Below are 19,055 nucleotides of genomic sequence, written 5' to 3' on the forward strand. Positions count from 1 at the left end.
CTATCTGTAAAGAGAGAGGAATGGCCCAGAATGATGAGATTGGAAAGAGTACTGGTCTTGGAATCAGAAGACTTGGTTTCGAATTCTGACCTGGCTGTTTACTAGCTAGCTGTGTGACCTTGGGCAAGTGACTTCCCTTTTCTGGGTTTAGGTTTGTGTGAAAGAAAGAGGCTGCTCTCCTGTGACTGAATACTTGGAGAGGTAGTGGGGAGAACCCCTCCACTATCCGCCGCCAGGGCGCCCCAGCTAAGCCTTGGGCTGAGGTGGGAGCTCGAGTCAGCTGCGGGCCCTTTAAGACCCTCCCCCTCCCCCCAGGCCGGGAGCCGGGCTGTGCTGCGGCCCCTTTAAGGCTTGGCCTACGTGGCAGCAGCAGGAGCCGCCGCCGCCGCCGCCGCCGCCGAGGAGGCCGAGGCCACTTCCTGTGGAGGCCGCAGCAGGACCGGGAGGAGGAGGAGCCGCAGCCTGCGCCACACGGGAGGGAGCCGGAGCCCGAGCCGGAGCCGAGCCCTCCCGCCGCCGCCGCCGCCGCCGCAGCCATGGGCCAGAACGACCTGATGGGCACCGCCGAGGACGTCGCGGATCAGGTGCGGGGCCGGGCGGGAGGGATGGCGGGGTCAGGGATCTGGGGGCCGGGGGCTCGGGCCGCGCCTCCCCCAACCCGCGGGGCCCCACCCCGAAACGGGGTTCTGGGCCGCGCCCCCTCCCCAGGAAGCCTCCGATCCTGGGCCCTCACCCTAGAGACCCCCCTGAACCTGCACAACTCCCTACTGTACCCTCACACCGCGCCCCCACCCAGAACTCCCAACTGTACCCCCATTTCTCCCTACTGAGCCACCACACCGCCCCCACCCCCAGAGGTCCCCCTACTCTTTCCCTACCCCAGAACTTTCCTGTACCTTTCACCCCCAGAACTCCTTACGCACCCCCAAACTGTGTCCCTGATCTGTGCCTCCCCACCCCCAGAACTCTACTGTGCCCCCAGAATTTTCTCCTGTGCTGCTCCTGATCGGTGCGTTCTATTCTCCATTAATACTTTGTCCCCCGCTCCCCAAACCCTGCGGCCCCCTCCCTATTAGCTTCCTTCGATAGCCGGGGCCCCCCAGTGTTTTCTTCCTTTATCCTGTACTGTAAAGCCTCCCCTGATACTATGCCTCTCCGCCCCCCTCCCTGTGAACCCTTTCTTCTGTACTGCCACCCCTCCCCAATACCCCCTATTGGATTCACTTTCGACCCGCTTCCTCCTCCCCACCAATGCTCCAACTTAGGAGCTCTCCTTGTCTGTAATGTGCCCCCCGGTGCCCTTACCACCAGTTCTGCCCCCTTGGGAGGCTCCCCTCCCCAGAGATTTCTCCCCTGTGTGAGAACCACCCCAACTTCTTATAAGGCCTACCGTGCTCCCCAGTCCTTTATATTCTGCGTCCTGCCCCTCCTCCCCCTCCCCAGCTATTTCCCCTTTCTCTGGACCTCTTTATATGATGCCATTCTAGTTTTCCATGTTTTCTGTATTTTATGTCCTATCCTCCGAGCTGAGAACCATTTCTACAATGCCCCCCTCACCCCAGCCTTTCTATAACAACATTCTTAACCCCAGGCCTCTTTCATTTCTATTTCATTTCCCCAGGCCTTAATATGTGTCCGTTAGTCCCAGTTCTTGTTACTGCCCCCTTCTGCTGTGCACCGCCTCCCAGTCCCCCACCTTCCCTCAGCGACTCTAACATTTTTTCCTATAATATTTCCCCAAGGTCTCTTTAATCCCTTTGGATAACAATCCCTTTTTGTATAACAATTCCTCTGCCTCAGACCCCTTATATAAAGTTCTCCGTCTCTTACTGTAATGTTCTTTGCCCCTAAGGTATTTTTTTCTCAACACTCCAGCAACATAACTTTCCTCAATAAATTGCGACTGGAGCTAGGCCTCCCCACTTCCCCCAGTTTCTCTGGATTTTTACTCTTCTACTCCAAACCTGTATTATTTGATCAGAAGGGTTCTGGGGAAGCTGTGGATCCCAGCTTCAGAGCAGGTAGGCTGAAAGGCGTAGGTTTGAGGTAGTTGGACTCTACTCTCCTAAGCAGGTTAGTCAAATTTATGAGATATTTGGGGGGTCGGTCATTTCAGGATTAAGGATATGGGTTCTTTTAATCCTTTCTTACCTACTCCTTACTATCTGTGTGGGTACTCTATCCTCCCCCACACCCTTCCCACAAGTGAAAAAAATCCATCATTGGACTAGAGGTGGCCTTTCCTCTAAAAGTTGGGGTAATCTGATTCCAGGGTGAGCAACATGTTCTTTCTGTCCCTTATTTCCCTTGGATCCAGGTTCGGTCTCTAGAAGGCCCAGGAGGTTTGGTCTAGAACAAGTTCAATCAGATTGTAGGTCATAGGGGATCAGATTTGTACTCTTAAAGTCAAAGGAAAACAAGGCCTCAACCCTGCTTTGCACTAACTCTTTTGAAATATCTAACAAGTATTCATTCTCTGCTAGATGGGTTCAGAATGAAAGGGACTCTCTCTGATTGTAGGTGTTGGGTGGACTCTGCCCTTCATACATTTAAATGGGCAATTGCTACTCGTACCTGCCGAAGAGTGTGCTAGGCCAGACTTCCCACCCCCTCCCCCCTTCTCTAGAAGTGTACAGGTGGCACTCCTGGGAAAACCTTGAAACAGATAGATAATTGAGCAATTGTTAAAAGTCCTTAAACAAGATCAGCAAGCTCGAATCCTGAAGGGGAGGGCAGGCAAAGCTGCCAGTATGTCACATTTGGCAAAATTAGCACAATAATGACTTGAATGCTGAAGCAATCTGATATATTTACTAATTGAAAAGTAGTTTAATATCTGTAAGCAGATATTGGCACAATGCTGTTCCCATTGCTTGCACTTTCCCAAATCTTCTCAACATAGATGGAGTTTTGTCAAAGTTAAAAGTAGTAATAGGTGAGTTAATTAAAATTTTTTCTCCTTAGGCATATTCGGCCTGGTTAGACTATAAAGTGCTAGTTTTTCTTGGAGGAATTTTAATTGTGGGGTTAATATTAGTATCTGCTTTCCTAATTAGTTATGGAGTATGAATTTTATAATTGGGGAAACCTGCCAGTCATTCTTCATCCCTGAGTTTGTATCCTCATTATTAGGTTTGTATAATGTGTCTTCATCATGTACTATGACTTTTGGAAAGAAAAGTACGTATACTAACATAAAGAATTTGTCTCTGCCTGGATTGCATGTATTTTTGTCCTATATCTATATTAGAAAAAAAAAGCCTTTTTAGTGGCACCATTTTGTTTCTCAAGTAACAACTTGCTAAAAGAATTGCTCCTTTAAGAGCTATGGGATCCATATATGGTCAACTTGTTTTGCAGGTGAAATTTAATTCATGACCAAGTCTCCTAGCTATTGTGTAGGTGAAACTGTTTCATCCTGCTGCTACAAAAATAAATTTACTATTTTCTGTAATATTTTTTGTCTTATTTTCTGTTTTTTAAAGAATTTTTTTTTTTTTGGTGAGGCAATTGGGGTTAAGTGACTTGCCCAGGTTCACATAGCTAGTAAGTGTCAAGTGTCTGAAGCTGAATTTGAACTCAGGTCCTCCTGAATCCAGGGCTGGTACTCTATCTACTTCGCCACCTAGCTGCCCCCCCCCCCAAAGAAACTTTTAATGAAGTAAGCCATTAGGAATGTAGCAGGCCCTCATATGATTACTTTTTTCTCTTTTTCTTCCTTTTCCTTCAGAGGCAGAAATTAAGAGAAAACTGTCAATAATAAATTAGATTGAGGCAGTAGCCAAATGTGTATTGGCTATTGTAAATTGTTATAGGTTTATTACTGAATAATGCTTAAGTGGACATAATAATGTCCACTGAGAACTGATCATGGCTAGTTTTAAGGTGAGTCTCCACTGTCTTTTTAACACCTCATGTAAATTCTGTGGAGTCAGGTTCTTAATCTCTTTTAGAGAATAAAAGGAAGGAGCATTTTATTGCTTCTGGTAAGATGGAAAGCATAGATATGTAAACGAAGCTAAAATGACATCTCTCTGTGGGTGGCTTTAGTTTTCTTAGAACCTTCCATCTCTAGCACTTAGAACAGAGCTGACAGTTCCCTGCTGACTCCTCTCCTTCCCCCCTTCCCCCACATTCTTCATCTTACATAGCAGAGAAGGCTATATCAAATGAGACTTTTAAGATGGATTGTATAAATGACTGCCTAAAAATCTCTGATCCGATTTGAGGTGAGCAGATAAATAATGCTAATTAACATTTCAAATGATATAAGAACAAATCCATTTTCTCTGACCTTGCCTTAAGGAAACAAAAGCTCCAGAAAGTAAATGGCTCTGTTTGACCTGTAAATCAGAGATGCCACTGGTATAGTCCCTTCAGAGAGTTTTAGCTGCAGGCCGTGGCGTCTTCCCTTGGTACTCATATTCAGTCAAATGAGGGATAATTGAATCAACCTAGCCCTTGATGGCTGTGCAGTGTGTGTGGATTACTGAGAAGACAGGTTGGTACATTTTGTATGTCTGGTGCTGAGCTTTTTGACCAAATAATTCAGCACCAAGATTCTTTTGCTCCTATAGTGTGTTGTAAAGTTCTTGAGCTTTGCTGCTTCAGGAAGAAGCCATTGGAGAATAGATTAAGGGTTTGCAGGCTTTAATGTAGAATTCCAAGCACCTGGCGCCTAGTAGGCCTATAATGCAGTCCTTGTGGTTGATAGAGTAATTCAAAATGTGCCCACTTATTAAAAACTTATTGGATGGCTTAAAAAAATGCGACTTCTAAACACATGCTCATAAACAAGAGTATTTTCTAAGTGTTTGTGGGACGAAGGAATGACTTCTGATTAGTTTATTATTGAGGTAAAGAATCAGCCTTTCTCTGTTTGCCCTGAGAAGACCAGTGTAGGCAGAGCATGTCTTCAGTAGCACAGATTTTGATTATATCTATTTAAGTATTAGATGTCTTGGATAACCTTGGCAGTATCATGGTGCTGTTCACATGGTGAGTAATGTAAATTTATCCATATAAGTAGCAAGTTTAGGTTGTATGTTACTCTCCATATTTTCTCTTTTGTGTTGATAGGTTTTTATTTATAGTGCTATGTACCTGCTTTTCTTCTTTTTTGGTGAGGCAATTGGGGTGGGGTTAAGTGACTTGCCCAGGGTCACACAGCTAGTAAGTGTCAAGTGTCTGAGGCCAGATTTATACCTGCTTTTCTTTATTTCTTTCCCTTTCTCCCAAGTTCTTTGTAAGAAACCTCCCATGGGACTTGTGTTTACTACTTTTGCAAACTAATGGGATTGTGAATAACATTGACTTATTTCTCTATTGATCTAACAGTAGTAGAATTTTTATTTTTAGTCTTTTTGCTTGAACTGTGATGACCTTCTAAGTAGTTTGCCTTCTGTAGAAAATGAAATTTTCCCAATAATGCTCTCTTCTATGTTACTTCTGTAGTCAGTTTCCCACTCATAGGCTGTTTCACAAGTTGTCATGGTTCATTTACTAAAGAAAAAAAAAAAACTAAATTATTGTATCCAACTGATGCTACCAGATCACCTCTAATTGCATTCTGTTAGTCTAGCACAAACCTGCTGAATGGTGTTCAGCTGGGAGACTTCCCAGGGAAACCCTGGAGTTGTGTTGGCAGGAATTGTATGAGTCACCTGCCTGGGCCAATCCTGACTCAACATTTTTTTCCATAGGCTTTAATTTTCTAGGCTTTGTGGATTTTTGTTTATGTATATGTCCCCCTTTGCAGGGAAATTCCCAAACTTTAATGACCAAAAGATAACTAACTTGTCATATTTTGGGATGAAGATCTGGTTAATACTAGAATCTGAGGCTTCCTTCAATTTCATCTTTCCTTCCTGCTATAAAAATAAAAATCTACCTTATCTTCAGTAGTGATTGGAGAAAGTTGCCGTACAATCCTGAAAAGGGCTACATTTCAGGTTGGATAGAAACATCACCCTCTTTACAATCCCTTTTGAGGTATTTCCCTGCAACTTGTCATAGTTCCCTCCCCACCAACACACACACACACACACACACACACACACACACACACACACACACACACACACTCTCTCTCTCTCTCTCTCTCTCTTTCTCTCTCTCTCTCTCTCATTTAAACAAATCCCATTTTCCTGGTTTTTAAGAATACTGTTCTTTCTCTGTGTATATAGTTGTAAGGTCCTTAGAGACTTTTAATGAACATTCTGCCTCGTGACTTCTTAACTAATGGTATTATCTCTCTTCCTTCCTTCCAAGATCTCATCGGTTAGTTTCAGACCTAGTTTTGCCTTCACATTTTTCTAACCAGTGTCAGCCTAATTTTGCAGTCTTGTGTTTGCAGTGTTTATGCTGCATGTTAGCATCTGGTAATTTGGGTGTTGTAATGTGCTAGATATATCTTATGCTATATGCTCATGGTAGGTTTGGAGAGTCAGTAATGTGGCCTTGCTCAGCTTTTTTTAGTTATCAGCTTATGCTAGCATCATTTACTGATTTGATGACTGGATCTGGAACTCCCCTTTTGTAAAGGAAATGATTCTAGGTCAAGATATCCTGGCTTAGTTGAGAAGTTGTTCCCAAAGCAAAAGGTAAAGTAATACTTAGTGAATTTGTAACCTAGACAATGAGGATATTTCATCTGAGTGCATTCTGCAAATCATCCATACCTTTTCATCATGTGTGGTTCTTCTTGTTCACATCCTCCATTATGTACAGTGCCCGGCAGATGCTTGTAAATGTTTATTGACTGACCAACTGACATAAGTATCTAGCTAATGAACTGGAGGAACTTTAAATTCTTATAGGTCCTTTAATATTCTGTGGATACTGGGGCTATCTCTCTCTCTTTTTTTTTTTTAAAGTGAGGCAATTGGGGTTAACTGACTTGCTCAGGGTCACACAGCTAGTAAGTGTTAAGTGTCTGAGGTCGGATTTGAACTCAGGTCCTCCTGAATCCAGGGCCGGTGCTTTATCCACTATGCCACCTAGCCGCCCCTATCTCTCTTTTGGTATGTGACTGGCCAGTCTCCTGGGTGATTCCTTTTGTTTTAAAAAACTTCTTTCATGCAATTCATCCCTATTAATATGCTGTAAACTACTTTGGCCTACCATTGCTCTTTGGGTCACCTGGGCTTTTGGCTGTTTGGAGATTGAAGGAAGGGTTATATGATTTGTAGTCAAATAGCATCATCATCAGGTTTGCCACTAGGTGATGAATTCTTTGGCCCCAGCAACCTATAAAACAAAGGGTATGGCATAGAACTAGAAAAAAGATGGTCCTATCTTTTATTAAATAAAATGTCAACTTTCTGCTCAGAACAGAAAGAGAACTGTAGGTGTGAATTCATGTGTAGCCTGACTTAAACTGCCCCTCAATCTAGATGTCTATCAGAATGTTAGAATTGAAGGGATAGGGGCGGCTAGGTGGCGCAGTGGATAAAGCATCCGCCCTGGATTCAGGAGTACCTGAGTTCAAAATCCGGCCTCAGACACTTGACACTTACTAGCTGTGTGACCCTGGGCAAGTCACTTAACCCCCATTGCCCCACAAAAATTAAAAAATAAAAATAAAATAAAAAGAATTGAAGGGATACTTAGAGATTATATAACTTAGCTCTTTCATATACAGATAAGGAAAATGACTCAGAGAAGTGACTTATTCAAAATTTCACAGCCAGTTATTATCAGAGTTGGATTTAGAACCCACCTCCTTGTCCCATGTTCTTTTTGCTTCAATACCCTGACTCAGTTTGTTTACTCTAGGAATTTATAGTAACCTAGTAGCCTTTATCAGGGCTTGCTTCTAAGATTATGATAACTTTTTTAAAAAATGTGGGTTTGTAGGATTAAAAATTTTTTTTGCACTTTTTCTAAGGCAGGATCAGATTTGGGGTGTGGGGGGCAGGGTATAGGATGTAGCTTTATATGAGGGAAGGAACAATGTCCAGCTTCTATCTTAATGACATTGACCTAGACACCCAAGTTATTGTTTTGTATGAGGTTTTTTTGTTTGTTTTATTGGTATTTTTACACTAGTAATTCCCCAATATTTTTATTTTTAACCAAAGGAAACACTTAAGCGAAACTGATAAAGCAACTATATCTGACAATGTGTGCTGCAGCTTGTATCTGTATCCCTAGACTTATACCAAGAAATGCTTTTAATCATCTGTTCTTCAGGACTGAAATTGGTCACTGCAATTAATCTGAATTCGGTTGCCTTTGTTTTGAGTGTTTTAATTGTCATCATAACAAGGTGCTCGTATTAAGACAAAGCAGAGAAATCTAGGAAGCCAACCTGTCTTCCTGCCTGTATGAATGTTGGGAATTAACAATAGATTCCCTTTAGCAAAGGTCAGTCTGGATTATAAACCCTTATTCTGTCGCTTGTTTACTGAACAGGCAAACAACTCTTAAGCCAGGTGGATGTGTAAACTTGTCAGAAGTCGACATAATATGTAATCAAGCCAAAACATTTTTCATAATTATGCCTTCTAGGCTTGGATTAAAGCCTTTTAACTTGTATGTCTTACCTATATTTGATGTTTCTACTCTTTTGAAATATCAGGTCTTTATTAGTATTTCTAAATGATTCGTGGGGCCCTCCTGCTAAGGTCTTTCCTGAGTATCTTTTTAAGAGAAAGAAAGATTTGTTTTGTATTATATTGTTCAGACAACTAGCTTACCTGCATGTACCATATGCTCGGTGCTTCTTAATTCCATGTAAGGGTCATTAATGCTAAAATGGGAATTTGTAACCCCTTTCTTACCTACTTCCCCCACCTGTTAAGCTGTTTATGTTCTCCCTTGATTGTAGTTGATCAGGCTGTTGCTGAGCATTTTTAAAGTGTTTGGGGCATTAGATGGAAACTGGACAGTGTGTATAGTTGTAAATGTTATCATACCTCCTGTTCAGTCTGGTACTAGATTTTGTGAGTGTATTTATATATAAATATATCAAAGTCAATTTCAAGTCATAGGCTCAGCTTCTCATGTCATATTTTATGATGCCTTTTTCCTCCCCTCTTTTCTCCTACTCTTTAAAGAAATAGCATAACTTGGGATCTAAATGATGGAGCAGATTTTGCAAAAACTCCTGTAGGATTTTGACTTAGTGCTTCAAACTTTTACTTGTGGGGTACATCAGTAGTTTTGAAGGAAGTTGACTGGCAGTACCTCTATTCCCTAATGATTCCACTTTTTTATCTCTTTTACCTATTTTTCTTCCACAAGAATGAGAAAAAAAATCTCTTATGATTCTTTTTGTGATAGAACAGGGAGGGTTATCTTTAGTATTGATTAAGAAAGAAGTCCCCACTTGATTTGTTGTTAAGAGCTGGATTAGACACTGATTACCAGAAGCTCCTCTTGTGTTGTTCTGAAGCTTCTAGAACTTTATACACCTTGGTGTTTAGGAAGTCACATAAAAGGAGTTCCTGTTTCCACATTCCCTACTATTCCAACAATGGTATTAGTCCTGGAGAATACTTGACTTTGTTTACAGGTACCCACCCTTTAGACTCAAACTACCCTGCACATCCCTTGTGTTGCTTTCTGACAAATCACTTATGTGGGAGGTTATCCCACTGTCTTTTTCTTCTCAATGTCTGTTTTATTAGGTGTCCCCTTTTGCACCCTCTCCCCTTTGATTTGGACCTTAAACATGTCTAGTGAGAGAAGTGTCTGCATTGTATGTAATGACAGCTTTGCATGCCGTTTTACAGTGTACACTTACCTCAAGCCCAAGTGCTCATGGAACCAAGGCAGTTAGAACCAGACTTTTCCCTTTGTGGCACCTGCCAGTTATTTCACTAAATCACATTGTTCATGTTGTTAACACGGTCCTATCTTTTAAAAAAGAAACCCCCAATTTCTGTGATGTATGAGGTAATTAGAGTAGGGAGTCATAAGTGGTTTTGTTTTTATTAGAACATCCCTAGTTATTTTTATGTATGTATGTGTGTATGTATGTATGTGTGTATTTTTTCGGGCCGGTGAGGGTTAAGTGACTCCACCCTGGACAAGTCACTTAACCCTCATTGCCCTGCAAAAACAAACAAACAAAAACTATCATGTGTATACCCCTTAAAAAAATCTCATGTTCACTTTTTCACTTAAGTATATGGCAGATGACACAAAATAACATACATAAGTCCTTTTAGCTTTAGATCCTTTAGAAATATCCATCTTGATTAATAGACCACATGCTCCTTCTCTTTGTTGTAGGGGTCACTGGTGCACCTGAGATTTGGAATGGATTAAGTGAGCAGATCATTCCATCACAATTTCTGGTGGACCCTGCCATTGTCCTAGGTTCATCCCATTTAGCCTCCCTAGTGTTAGGAATTCACTTGGCCTCTAGCAGAACTTGATACTGTGAAGAGTACTGCATAACAACAATTGGATGCAGTTAGATTGATTCTTTGTACAGCCCGAAGCTGTGCGTCCTGTCCTACAGACATACAGTTGTAGTTCTTAAATTACCACATTAGATAGGTTTACTAGAACTAAAGGAGTGGGTCATTATCAAAGGCTTTCACCACAGCTTGCCCCTGCTCTGTGTTTCTGGTACAATCATTCATTTCCATAGATTTGTAGATGGACTCTCACAGAAGGCTCACTGAAATAAGAACTAACACTTGAAGTGCTTGGAAAATGACTACTGTGAAGAAACTAATAAGGAATGCAGCAGACGAATGCTTATCTGTAGCTGGAGGAGATGCATGTCTTTGGCTGGCAGTTTGGTGCTCCCAGCTTCTCTGTTACTAGTCTTTCATTGTCTTGGTTTTTGTTGTTTCAATAGTTTCTTCGAGTCACGAAGCAGTACCTCCCTCACGTGGCACGCCTGTGTCTTATTAGCACCTTCCTGGAAGATGGCATCCGAATGTGGTTCCAGTGGAGTGAACAGAGAGACTATATTGATGCTACTTGGAACTGTGGCTACATCCTTGCCTCCATCTTCGTGTTCTTAAACTTGCTTGGGCAGTTGAGTAAGTGACTCTAGAAAGATCTGCTTAGTTTTCATACTTGGTTGTTTGGCTAATGAAATTGGTGGGGGAAAGAGGGTGGTGGTATCCTCTCATTTATACTGTATTAGAACTCCATAGTGGTCAAAAGATGGAGATCATAGTGAGTTCCTGAGGATTTAGAGACTTGTTCTCTATAAAATTTCTTCATTATTAACAAACACCTAAATGTGTTGTCACTGTAGAAAATACAAAAGAAGAATTAGGCCCAGTTCCAGCTCTGGGGGGAACTTAGCCTTGTTGGATAGACCAGGTGAAACAGCTAACTGTATAAGATAGGATCTAATTTAATTGTCAAAAAATGAGGAGTATATTGTGCTGTAGGGATTCAAATATAGGATGAGTTTGTCAGACAAAGAAGTAAAGAAATTTATCATAGAGAAAGTTAAAATTCTTTATAGTGAGGAAGTTGGCTATGTTTATTAGTAAATAATGGGCTTTTAAAAATTATTCATTCTGTGTGCCTTCATGTGGTCCCCTACTTGGACCAGCATGTTCAATAACCAAGATTCTATGAACTCGTCCTTGGTGCTATCTTATTTTCACAATACTCAAAGCTCCTGGTGGTTGTTTTTACTACCACCAGGGGCGGTGGAAGGGTAGGTGGGTGTTGTTCTGCCATAATTACACATACAGAGAAATTGCAGTACCTCTTGAAAATGTTAGTTACTTATTCTCCTAATAGTCATTAATTCTTACCCTCTTATCCCACCTCTCAGCTGGCTGTATCTTGGTATTGAGCAGAAATTTTGTACAGTATGCCTGCTTTGGACTCTTTGGAATTATAGCATTACAGGTAAGTTGGAATCTCCATCTTGTTTTCTATGGTCTAGTACAGTAAGACTTTTTGAAAAACTATTTTTGATGTCTGAACATCACCCACAGATTTTGCTAGTTGACTGCTAATCACCCCTCCCTCTCTGAGGATGCAGATTTTTTCTAGAAACAACATTTTAAAAGCCCAGTTAGCTGAAAAGTGCCTTTGAATTCTTTCTCTTAAAATATTTTTCAAACCCCATATAATATCAGGTACTTTTTTCTCTTTTTCCTTTTTGCTAAATTTCAGTTGCCACATGGGTAATATTTGAGGTGAGTTTATAGGCCAAATTTTCTTGCTATTTAACTGCATTGGGAATACTTGTTTATTTAACTGTCTTATGTAATGACTCTATAAATCACCAGAGCCAGTGTGCAATTATGTCTTTAAGTTGAAGCATGGTAATTATAGACATGCTCCGTATTCCATTAAACAACTTCTGGTATCTTGTAAAAGTAATTTGAATAGTTCTTCTGGGGTGATAGACAAGAGTTTGAGAATTTGAAGACTAATATTCTGCGTTTTTGTTTTTCTTCAACAGACTATTGCGTACAGCATTTTATGGGATCTCAAATTTTTGATGAGGTATGTTCATTGTCATTGTTAAGATGAATAAAGGTTGGTTGCTTTTTTGGTATCCCTACAATCAGGCACTCAAGAGCTTGGAGTGAAGTGGTAAGAGCAGACTCCTTTTCCCAGAACAGATAGGTTCATAAATGTTTGGCCTAATCCCATGAGTGCCTCTTATAGACAAGACTTCTAAGCAGACCCAGGCAAAGCCGCGTCAGTACCAGCACCTAGAATGTTAGAACTGGAAGGGACTTAAAGCATTACTAGGTCTAATTTTCTCACTTAATTACTCTGGAAGCTAAAGTTTCAAGGAAATGTGTTCTCCTGAAGCACACAATGAGTGATAGCAGAACTCAGATTCGAACCCAGCTATTTTATTTCCATGCCCTTTCTACTGTTCTATGCAGACCTTTCAGACTAACTGCCATTGTTTGCTAATAGAGGCTGTGATACCTCAACTAGGAGGGTGTAGCTTGTAGGGACTGTTGGTTTTTACACAGCAGCTTTGATAGTTTACTTGTCTTTGAGCATGGAGGGAGGAGGGAAACATTTATTAAATGTCTACTGTATGCCAGATGCTGTGCTGTGCTGTTAACGGTATGATCTCATTCGATTTTCACAGCGACTCTTCGAGGTAGGGTTTTAATCCCCATTTTATAGTTGAGAGGTTAAGTGCCTTGCCTAGGTCACATAGCCAGAGTGTCTGAGGCCAGATTTGAGCTCAGGTCTTCCTGACAGCAGACCCAGTGCTCTCTGCTACCTGCCTGCCTACTTAGAGAAGTAAAGGGAAGAAAAAGAGTTAAAGACCCATAACTGATGAAAAGATTTCCCCTTCTGATTTAGGGTTAGTTGGCTTTTTCGAGGCCCAGTGAGTTTTGGTCTTTGGCAAATAGTTTTTGACATTTTTGTTTCCACTCCTTTGCTCTCCAGGAATTTGGCCTTAGGAGGAGGACTGCTGCTGCTCTTGGCTGAGTCCCGATCTGAAGGGAAGAGCATGTTTGCAGGTGTCCCAACCATGCGAGAGAGCTCACCCAAACAGTACATGCAGCTTGGTGGGAGGGTATTGCTGGTCCTGATGTTCATGACCCTTCTTCACTTTGATGCCAGCTTCTTTTCTGTAAGTGCTCTTAATCTCAAGAAAATCTGCCTTTATTCTTCAAAACAGAATGTCACCATTGGTTTCTTGGTAGCCACTTAATATCTTGGTCCTGACTTATTTTCCGGGGTACAAAGAATTAGAATGGGGTTTATGTTGGAGGATATATTATTGTCTTTTAACTACTGGTGTAGGAGTAAGGAAGTAGGTAATGCTTCTGAGCCCATAAAGAGTTGATACTTGCATATAGTTTTGAGCACTTTGCCTTTTCAGTAGGAGCAAAGTGAAGCATTTGCCTTGTCTTTGGACTTGGCTCTCTAGGGAGGCTTCCCTAATATATGTATGTGTATCTATCTATGTATGTATGTGCAGGAATCCACAGAATTTAGACAGAGAGCAGAGTCCTTAGTTGAAGGAGACTTGAGATTCAGAAGGCTAGTTTTTTTGCGAGGGGCTACTTTTCATTTCTATGAAACCTGCAGATAATGGGGAAGGTTGATACAGGGGAGTGGTGACATATTCTTGATAGACTGACATGAGGCATGAATGTAGAGGCAACTTGTAATGATAACCATTTTGACGATCTGTTAGGTGAAGCATTGTGTCAACACTGGCATAAATTCAAAATTTAGATTAAATACTGAGCTTACAGGCTGTGGGGGCTATAGCACAAAGCATGGGTAATGTGTATTAAAGATGTATAATATAAAGTATTGAGTGATGTCTGAGAGTTATTGCTGATAAAGGTAATCCAGGCAGGCTTAATGAAGGAAGTGATACTTTGAATTTGTTGGGTAAAAAAAGAAGTAGGGGGAGCGAGCCTTCCATTTATAGGGATCATTGTGAGCAATGACATTGGAGATACAGAGCACATTTTGGGGGAACAGTAGACTTGTTCGAGGAGGGCCTTGAATGTGGGACTAAGGACTATGAATTTTACTTGAGAGACAGGAAGTAAGGACTCAGAATTAGGAGTGACATCACCAGGTCCATGTTAGAATGATTATTCTGATACTAATGTGAAGGGTGGATTGGGCTGGGGAAAGTGTGACAGCAGGAAGAACTGTTAGGCTGTTGCTCTTGGTAATGGAAGTCCTTACTAAAATGCTAACAGTGAGTATAGAAGGTCTGTGAGGGTGGAGGGTGCCGAGTGTTGCAGAAGTTAGAATTTGTAGGACTTGGTATCTGTTTAGACAGGGAAGTGAAAGAGAAGTCAAAGGTCAGCCTGAGGTTATGAGCTTGGAAGACTAGTGACATCGGAAGGAGGAACAGCTGTGGGGAAAAGTGACACTTGGTTTCAAAATGTCAGTGGGATTTGTGGGCAGAGCTGTCCCTTCCATAAGACAGCAGGAGGAACAGGTGGGGAACTCAGAGATATCAGTGTTAGAGAACGATATAGGAGTCAGTCATATAGAGGTGATTAAGGTTGCCACAGGTGAGAGAATAGAATGTCAGGTCCTTAGGGTTGTAGCCAAGTAGAGGGGTCAGGAGGAGCAAATGAAGGAAAGAGAAGAGTAGAGTAATTGGAGAGATAATAGGAGAACGAAGGTAGTGTGTAGTGAATCCAAAAAAGGAGATAGGCATAAATGGTCAGCTGGGTAGCATCGGTCAGTAGGCTTGGTGATAAATCAGCAGTCTTAGTGGAATGGTGGAGGTAAAAGTTAGATTGCAAGGGGTAGAAGTGCCAGTGGATAGCAAGGAAATAGAAACGTTGGTTGGTATAGTTTAACTAGTAGGGAAGTGGAAGGAAATATGGGGAAAAGAGTAACTGGGTAGACTATTTGAATGGTTATGGGAAGACTCTTAGGATTAGTGAGACCTGAACATGTTTGTAGGTAGTATGGGAAAAAGCCCATGAAGAGAAAGGGAAGATGGATGAAACAAGGTGATAGCTAAAGTAAGATCTTGGAGAAGGCAAAAAAGAATAGGATTAAGGGGACAGGTAGAAGAATTAGCCTTCATGAAGTCTTCCAGCTGGTATTTCTTAGTGACTCTAGGATTTTTTTCCCCCTTTATTTACAGAAGTGTTCAGGTCCTGCTTTTGTCTTCTCTAGTTAATTTATTCTTTAATCTTGAAAGTTCTTAGTATATTATATTTGGTAGAAATCCTTGTTCTCTTGCAAGAAAACAAGCATTAACCATATTATGTTTGATTGCTTCAGCCAGCTGATACCTCCACCTTGACAGATTATTTAATATCTACTTAAAACCTAACATTACACGGGGCAGCTAGGTGGCTCAGTGGATGGAGCATTGGCCCTGGATTCAGGAGTACCTGAGTTCAGATCCGGCCTCAGACACTTGACACTTACTAGCTGTGTGACCCTGGGCAAGTCACTTAACCCCAACTGCCTCACCAAAAAAAAAAGAAAAAGAAAAAAAAACCAAAAAAAACCTAACATTACAAACCATCAGGCTAAGGCTAGATGACCAACTGTGTATATCAGGGGGGATTTTTTTTTTTTTGAGGTGTGAGTTGGAGCAGATAGCCTCTGAGGTTTCAGGATTCTCTCTCCTCTACATTCATCTTGAATTTTCTTTGTTTTGAACCAATACAGATTCTTCAGAACATCGTGGGCACAGCTTTGATCATTTTAGTGGCCATCGGTTTCAAAACCAAGCTAGCTGCCTTGACTCTTGTCATCTGGTTGTTTGGCATCAATGTCTATTTCAACGCTTTCTGGACAGTCCCAGTCTATAAGCCCATGCATGACTTCCTCAAGTATGACTTCTTCCAGACCATGTCAGTGATTGGAGGCTTGCTTCTTGTGGTTGCCTTGGGCCCTGGTGGTGTCTCCATGGATGAGAAGAAGAAGGAGTGGTAACAGCCCCCTTGTCCCTGCTCGCTGAAAAACCAGTGGCTATCAAGGACAGTATGGATTCAACAAAACTGCCAGCATTTGCATCCCTGACTCCCTTCCCCTGGTAAAGGCACAGGTGTTTTGAGAACTTTATTTACAGTGACACAATCTGAAATTGATGGTTAAATCTGCTTTGGAGGCATGCTCAGTTCCAAATTTTAGTATTTTGGTTTTTCTTTTTTTTTTTTTTTAGGCTGGCCAGCCTGAACAGTTACTATATCACCCTTTAGCTGAGGGCTTTTGAAATTCATCTGCATGGGCAGCTTGGCTGATCCTGGCTTTTGTTTATATTTTTATGGTTTGGGGGGGAGGGTGGAGAAATGAACCTTCAAGTTGTACTGTGAGCAGATACACAACTGTATCATTCGATGTGGTGGTCTGTTTTTTTGTTTACATTTTTAGCTAGAACTACTAACTGATTTGAGATTCCCTGGCCAAATATTACTTATTTTAAAACTTCCTTATAAAAAAAATTCTCCCCTGTGGTGGCTTTAATGTTATTTTTCAAATTTTTGTAGGAAAAATGATTTAATAAGTCAAACAAAAATCCAAAGAAGTACAGTATTAACACTCTGCTAGAACTGACACAATGGGGCTCCTGTTAGGCAGCTGTATAAAAGGTAGCAAGAAACATCAGTGTGACTCTTTGGACTGGTATAAGTCTTATACAGGCAGTGTTTCCCCCCATCACTAAAGTTGCACTGATTAAGCTTTGGTGGTTTAAGATAGGAAAAGGGAGCCTGTTGAAGACTGTTTTAGGCACTGACTGCAGCAAGGCATCATGGCCTTTTGAAGTATAAGAGCAGGGCAGTTGTCCACAGTGGGTTTACAGGCAGTGAACTAGACCTCATTGATACATTTGACATGGTAGGCAATGGATGCTATTGGAGCATAGCATCTCAGGTAGGATGATGGTGGCTTCTTCTGAAGGCTTCATCTCAGCACCATTTGGGGTTGGTTCAAACCAATGCCTCCCATTCTTTTCTCACAGCCAAGATCTTAGCTTACTGTGAAGCCCTATTTGGGGATCTGAATGGGTTTTAGCAGCTCCCATCACCCAGATTTTTCCTTTTGTTAGGGGATTTTTCCCAGGCTGTGGCCAGGAACTGGGTTTTTATCCCAGGGTCTACCATTTCAGGAGGCTGTTGCTTTGTTGTTCAATTTTTTATTTTCTTCTCTTTTTTTGCTATACTGTATACAGCCAAATTGAATTTTTTAAAAAAAGTGTGTGATGCCTTACTGATTTGATCTTGATCCTGTATTTAAAGTTTTCTAACATTGCCTTATGCTGTGTTTCTCTTTTTTTGGGGGGCAGTATATTGGTTGTTGCAATCCTATATTTAAAAAGTGTCCCTGTGTTTTATAATGTAGTATAAAGCTACCGAGGGATAGTTAAAACCTCTCTTGCAGTGCCTCCCCAACTCCTTAGAACCTTCTTGTGCAGCCGAATTGCTGTCACTCTGGTGGCAGTGAGCTAAGCGGCTCCTTTTTGCTCTTGAAGGGATATTTAATACTGGAAATTTAGTTCCTACTTGCGAGTTTCCAGGATCATAGCATCCTGAACTGTTTCAAATAGTAGTTCCTTTCCAGCTGTAAAGCCCTTCCCTGTAATGCAGGGCCTGTCAGTATGACTATCTTTGGGATGAGAATCCTGAGTCTACACTTTCCTCTGTTTATGTGTCTCCCTTCTGCTTATTAATGAGATTGTTTTATTAGACTATTGGAAATGGCAAAGGATGAAGAATGGAAGCCTTTTTCTAATGACTTGTACCTAAGGAGAAGGGGTAGAATTTCTGCTCAGTTTCTCAAAGTATTATGCCAAGCTCTGAGAGAGCTCTTCTCTAGCCTGTCATTGCAGGCCAGGCCCACAGTGCAGCCGGATTTCGTCCTGACCAGGCCAACTAGCAAAACATTGACCTCTTCCCTATTTCCTCAAGTATTTGTAAGATGAAGCTAAATAAGTTCAATATTCTATCGATTAATTATTGAGATACTCATGTTAAGAAAGGGTGGTTTGTAAACAGTGTTTTAGCCAAAGAAAGGCAATTTTTTGGTTCCAGGTCCCATTCGTTCCCCCTTACTAATGCCATCTAGCAGCACAGCAGGCCCATCAACTCACAGGTTAGTTTTTTTTGTAAGCAACATCTTTGCCAAGGCAACCCGATCTGTTCTCCTCACCCCCGCTCTTCCACAGACTGGCTTTTTACTGTTGGAGAAGTGGGACTGATGTGAACGTCTGAAACAGTGAGCCTTCCCATGATTGCAGTGTCTCTGGCTCTGCTGCTTCATTTTCACCCTGTGATTTTTAGTGGTTCAAAGCCTGGGGCAGGGACAGAAACTTGTATTTACCAACGATTGGCTTTGGCAAAAGTGTTCTGGTTTTTTGTTTTTTTTTTGCTTCATGTGGGAAAGAATAGGTATAAATCTCATTTTATGCTGTATTTTATATCTTAGTTGTATTTGAAAATGTTTTGATTTTTGGAAACAAACATCAAAATAAAATAATGGCATTTGTTGTACCTAGTGTGACCACATAGTTAATGAAATGTCCAAACTGAGATTAGGAAATAAAAAAGGCAGAAGCTGTGATGATCACCACAGGGGCTGTTTGAAGGTATGTCCTGTTGCAATTAAGTCTTACATAGACCCATTCATTTGTACCTCAGCCTTAG

The 19,055-nt window shown here is 41.5% G+C and overlaps 1 protein-coding gene across 2 annotated transcripts; it reads left to right on the plus strand.

Moving 5' to 3' along the window:
* Positions 1 to 392: 392 nt before the first annotated feature.
* On the plus strand, positions 393 to 18,906 carry SURF4 (surfeit 4). 2 transcript variants are annotated; one of them, XM_043981911.1, is made up of 7 exons: positions 393 to 584; positions 6,271 to 6,279; positions 10,817 to 11,003; positions 11,759 to 11,835; positions 12,398 to 12,441; positions 13,357 to 13,543; positions 16,081 to 18,906. In XM_043981911.1, the coding sequence occupies exons 1-7, from the start codon at positions 537 to 539 to the stop codon at positions 16,345 to 16,347; spliced, it is 819 nt and encodes a 272-aa protein (XP_043837846.1). In that variant the 5' UTR covers positions 393 to 536; the 3' UTR covers positions 16,348 to 18,906. The 2 variants fall into 2 exon arrangements, with proteins under 2 accessions (XP_043837846.1, XP_043837847.1); XM_043981912.1 differs by lacking the exon at positions 6,271 to 6,279 and having other exon boundaries at positions 394 to 584.
* Positions 18,907 to 19,055: the final 149 nt, after the last annotated feature.

This window comes from Dromiciops gliroides, chromosome 2 (genome assembly GCF_019393635.1).
Source record: "Dromiciops gliroides isolate mDroGli1 chromosome 2, mDroGli1.pri, whole genome shotgun sequence".
NCBI classification, from domain to species: domain Eukaryota; kingdom Metazoa; phylum Chordata; class Mammalia; order Microbiotheria; family Microbiotheriidae; genus Dromiciops; species Dromiciops gliroides.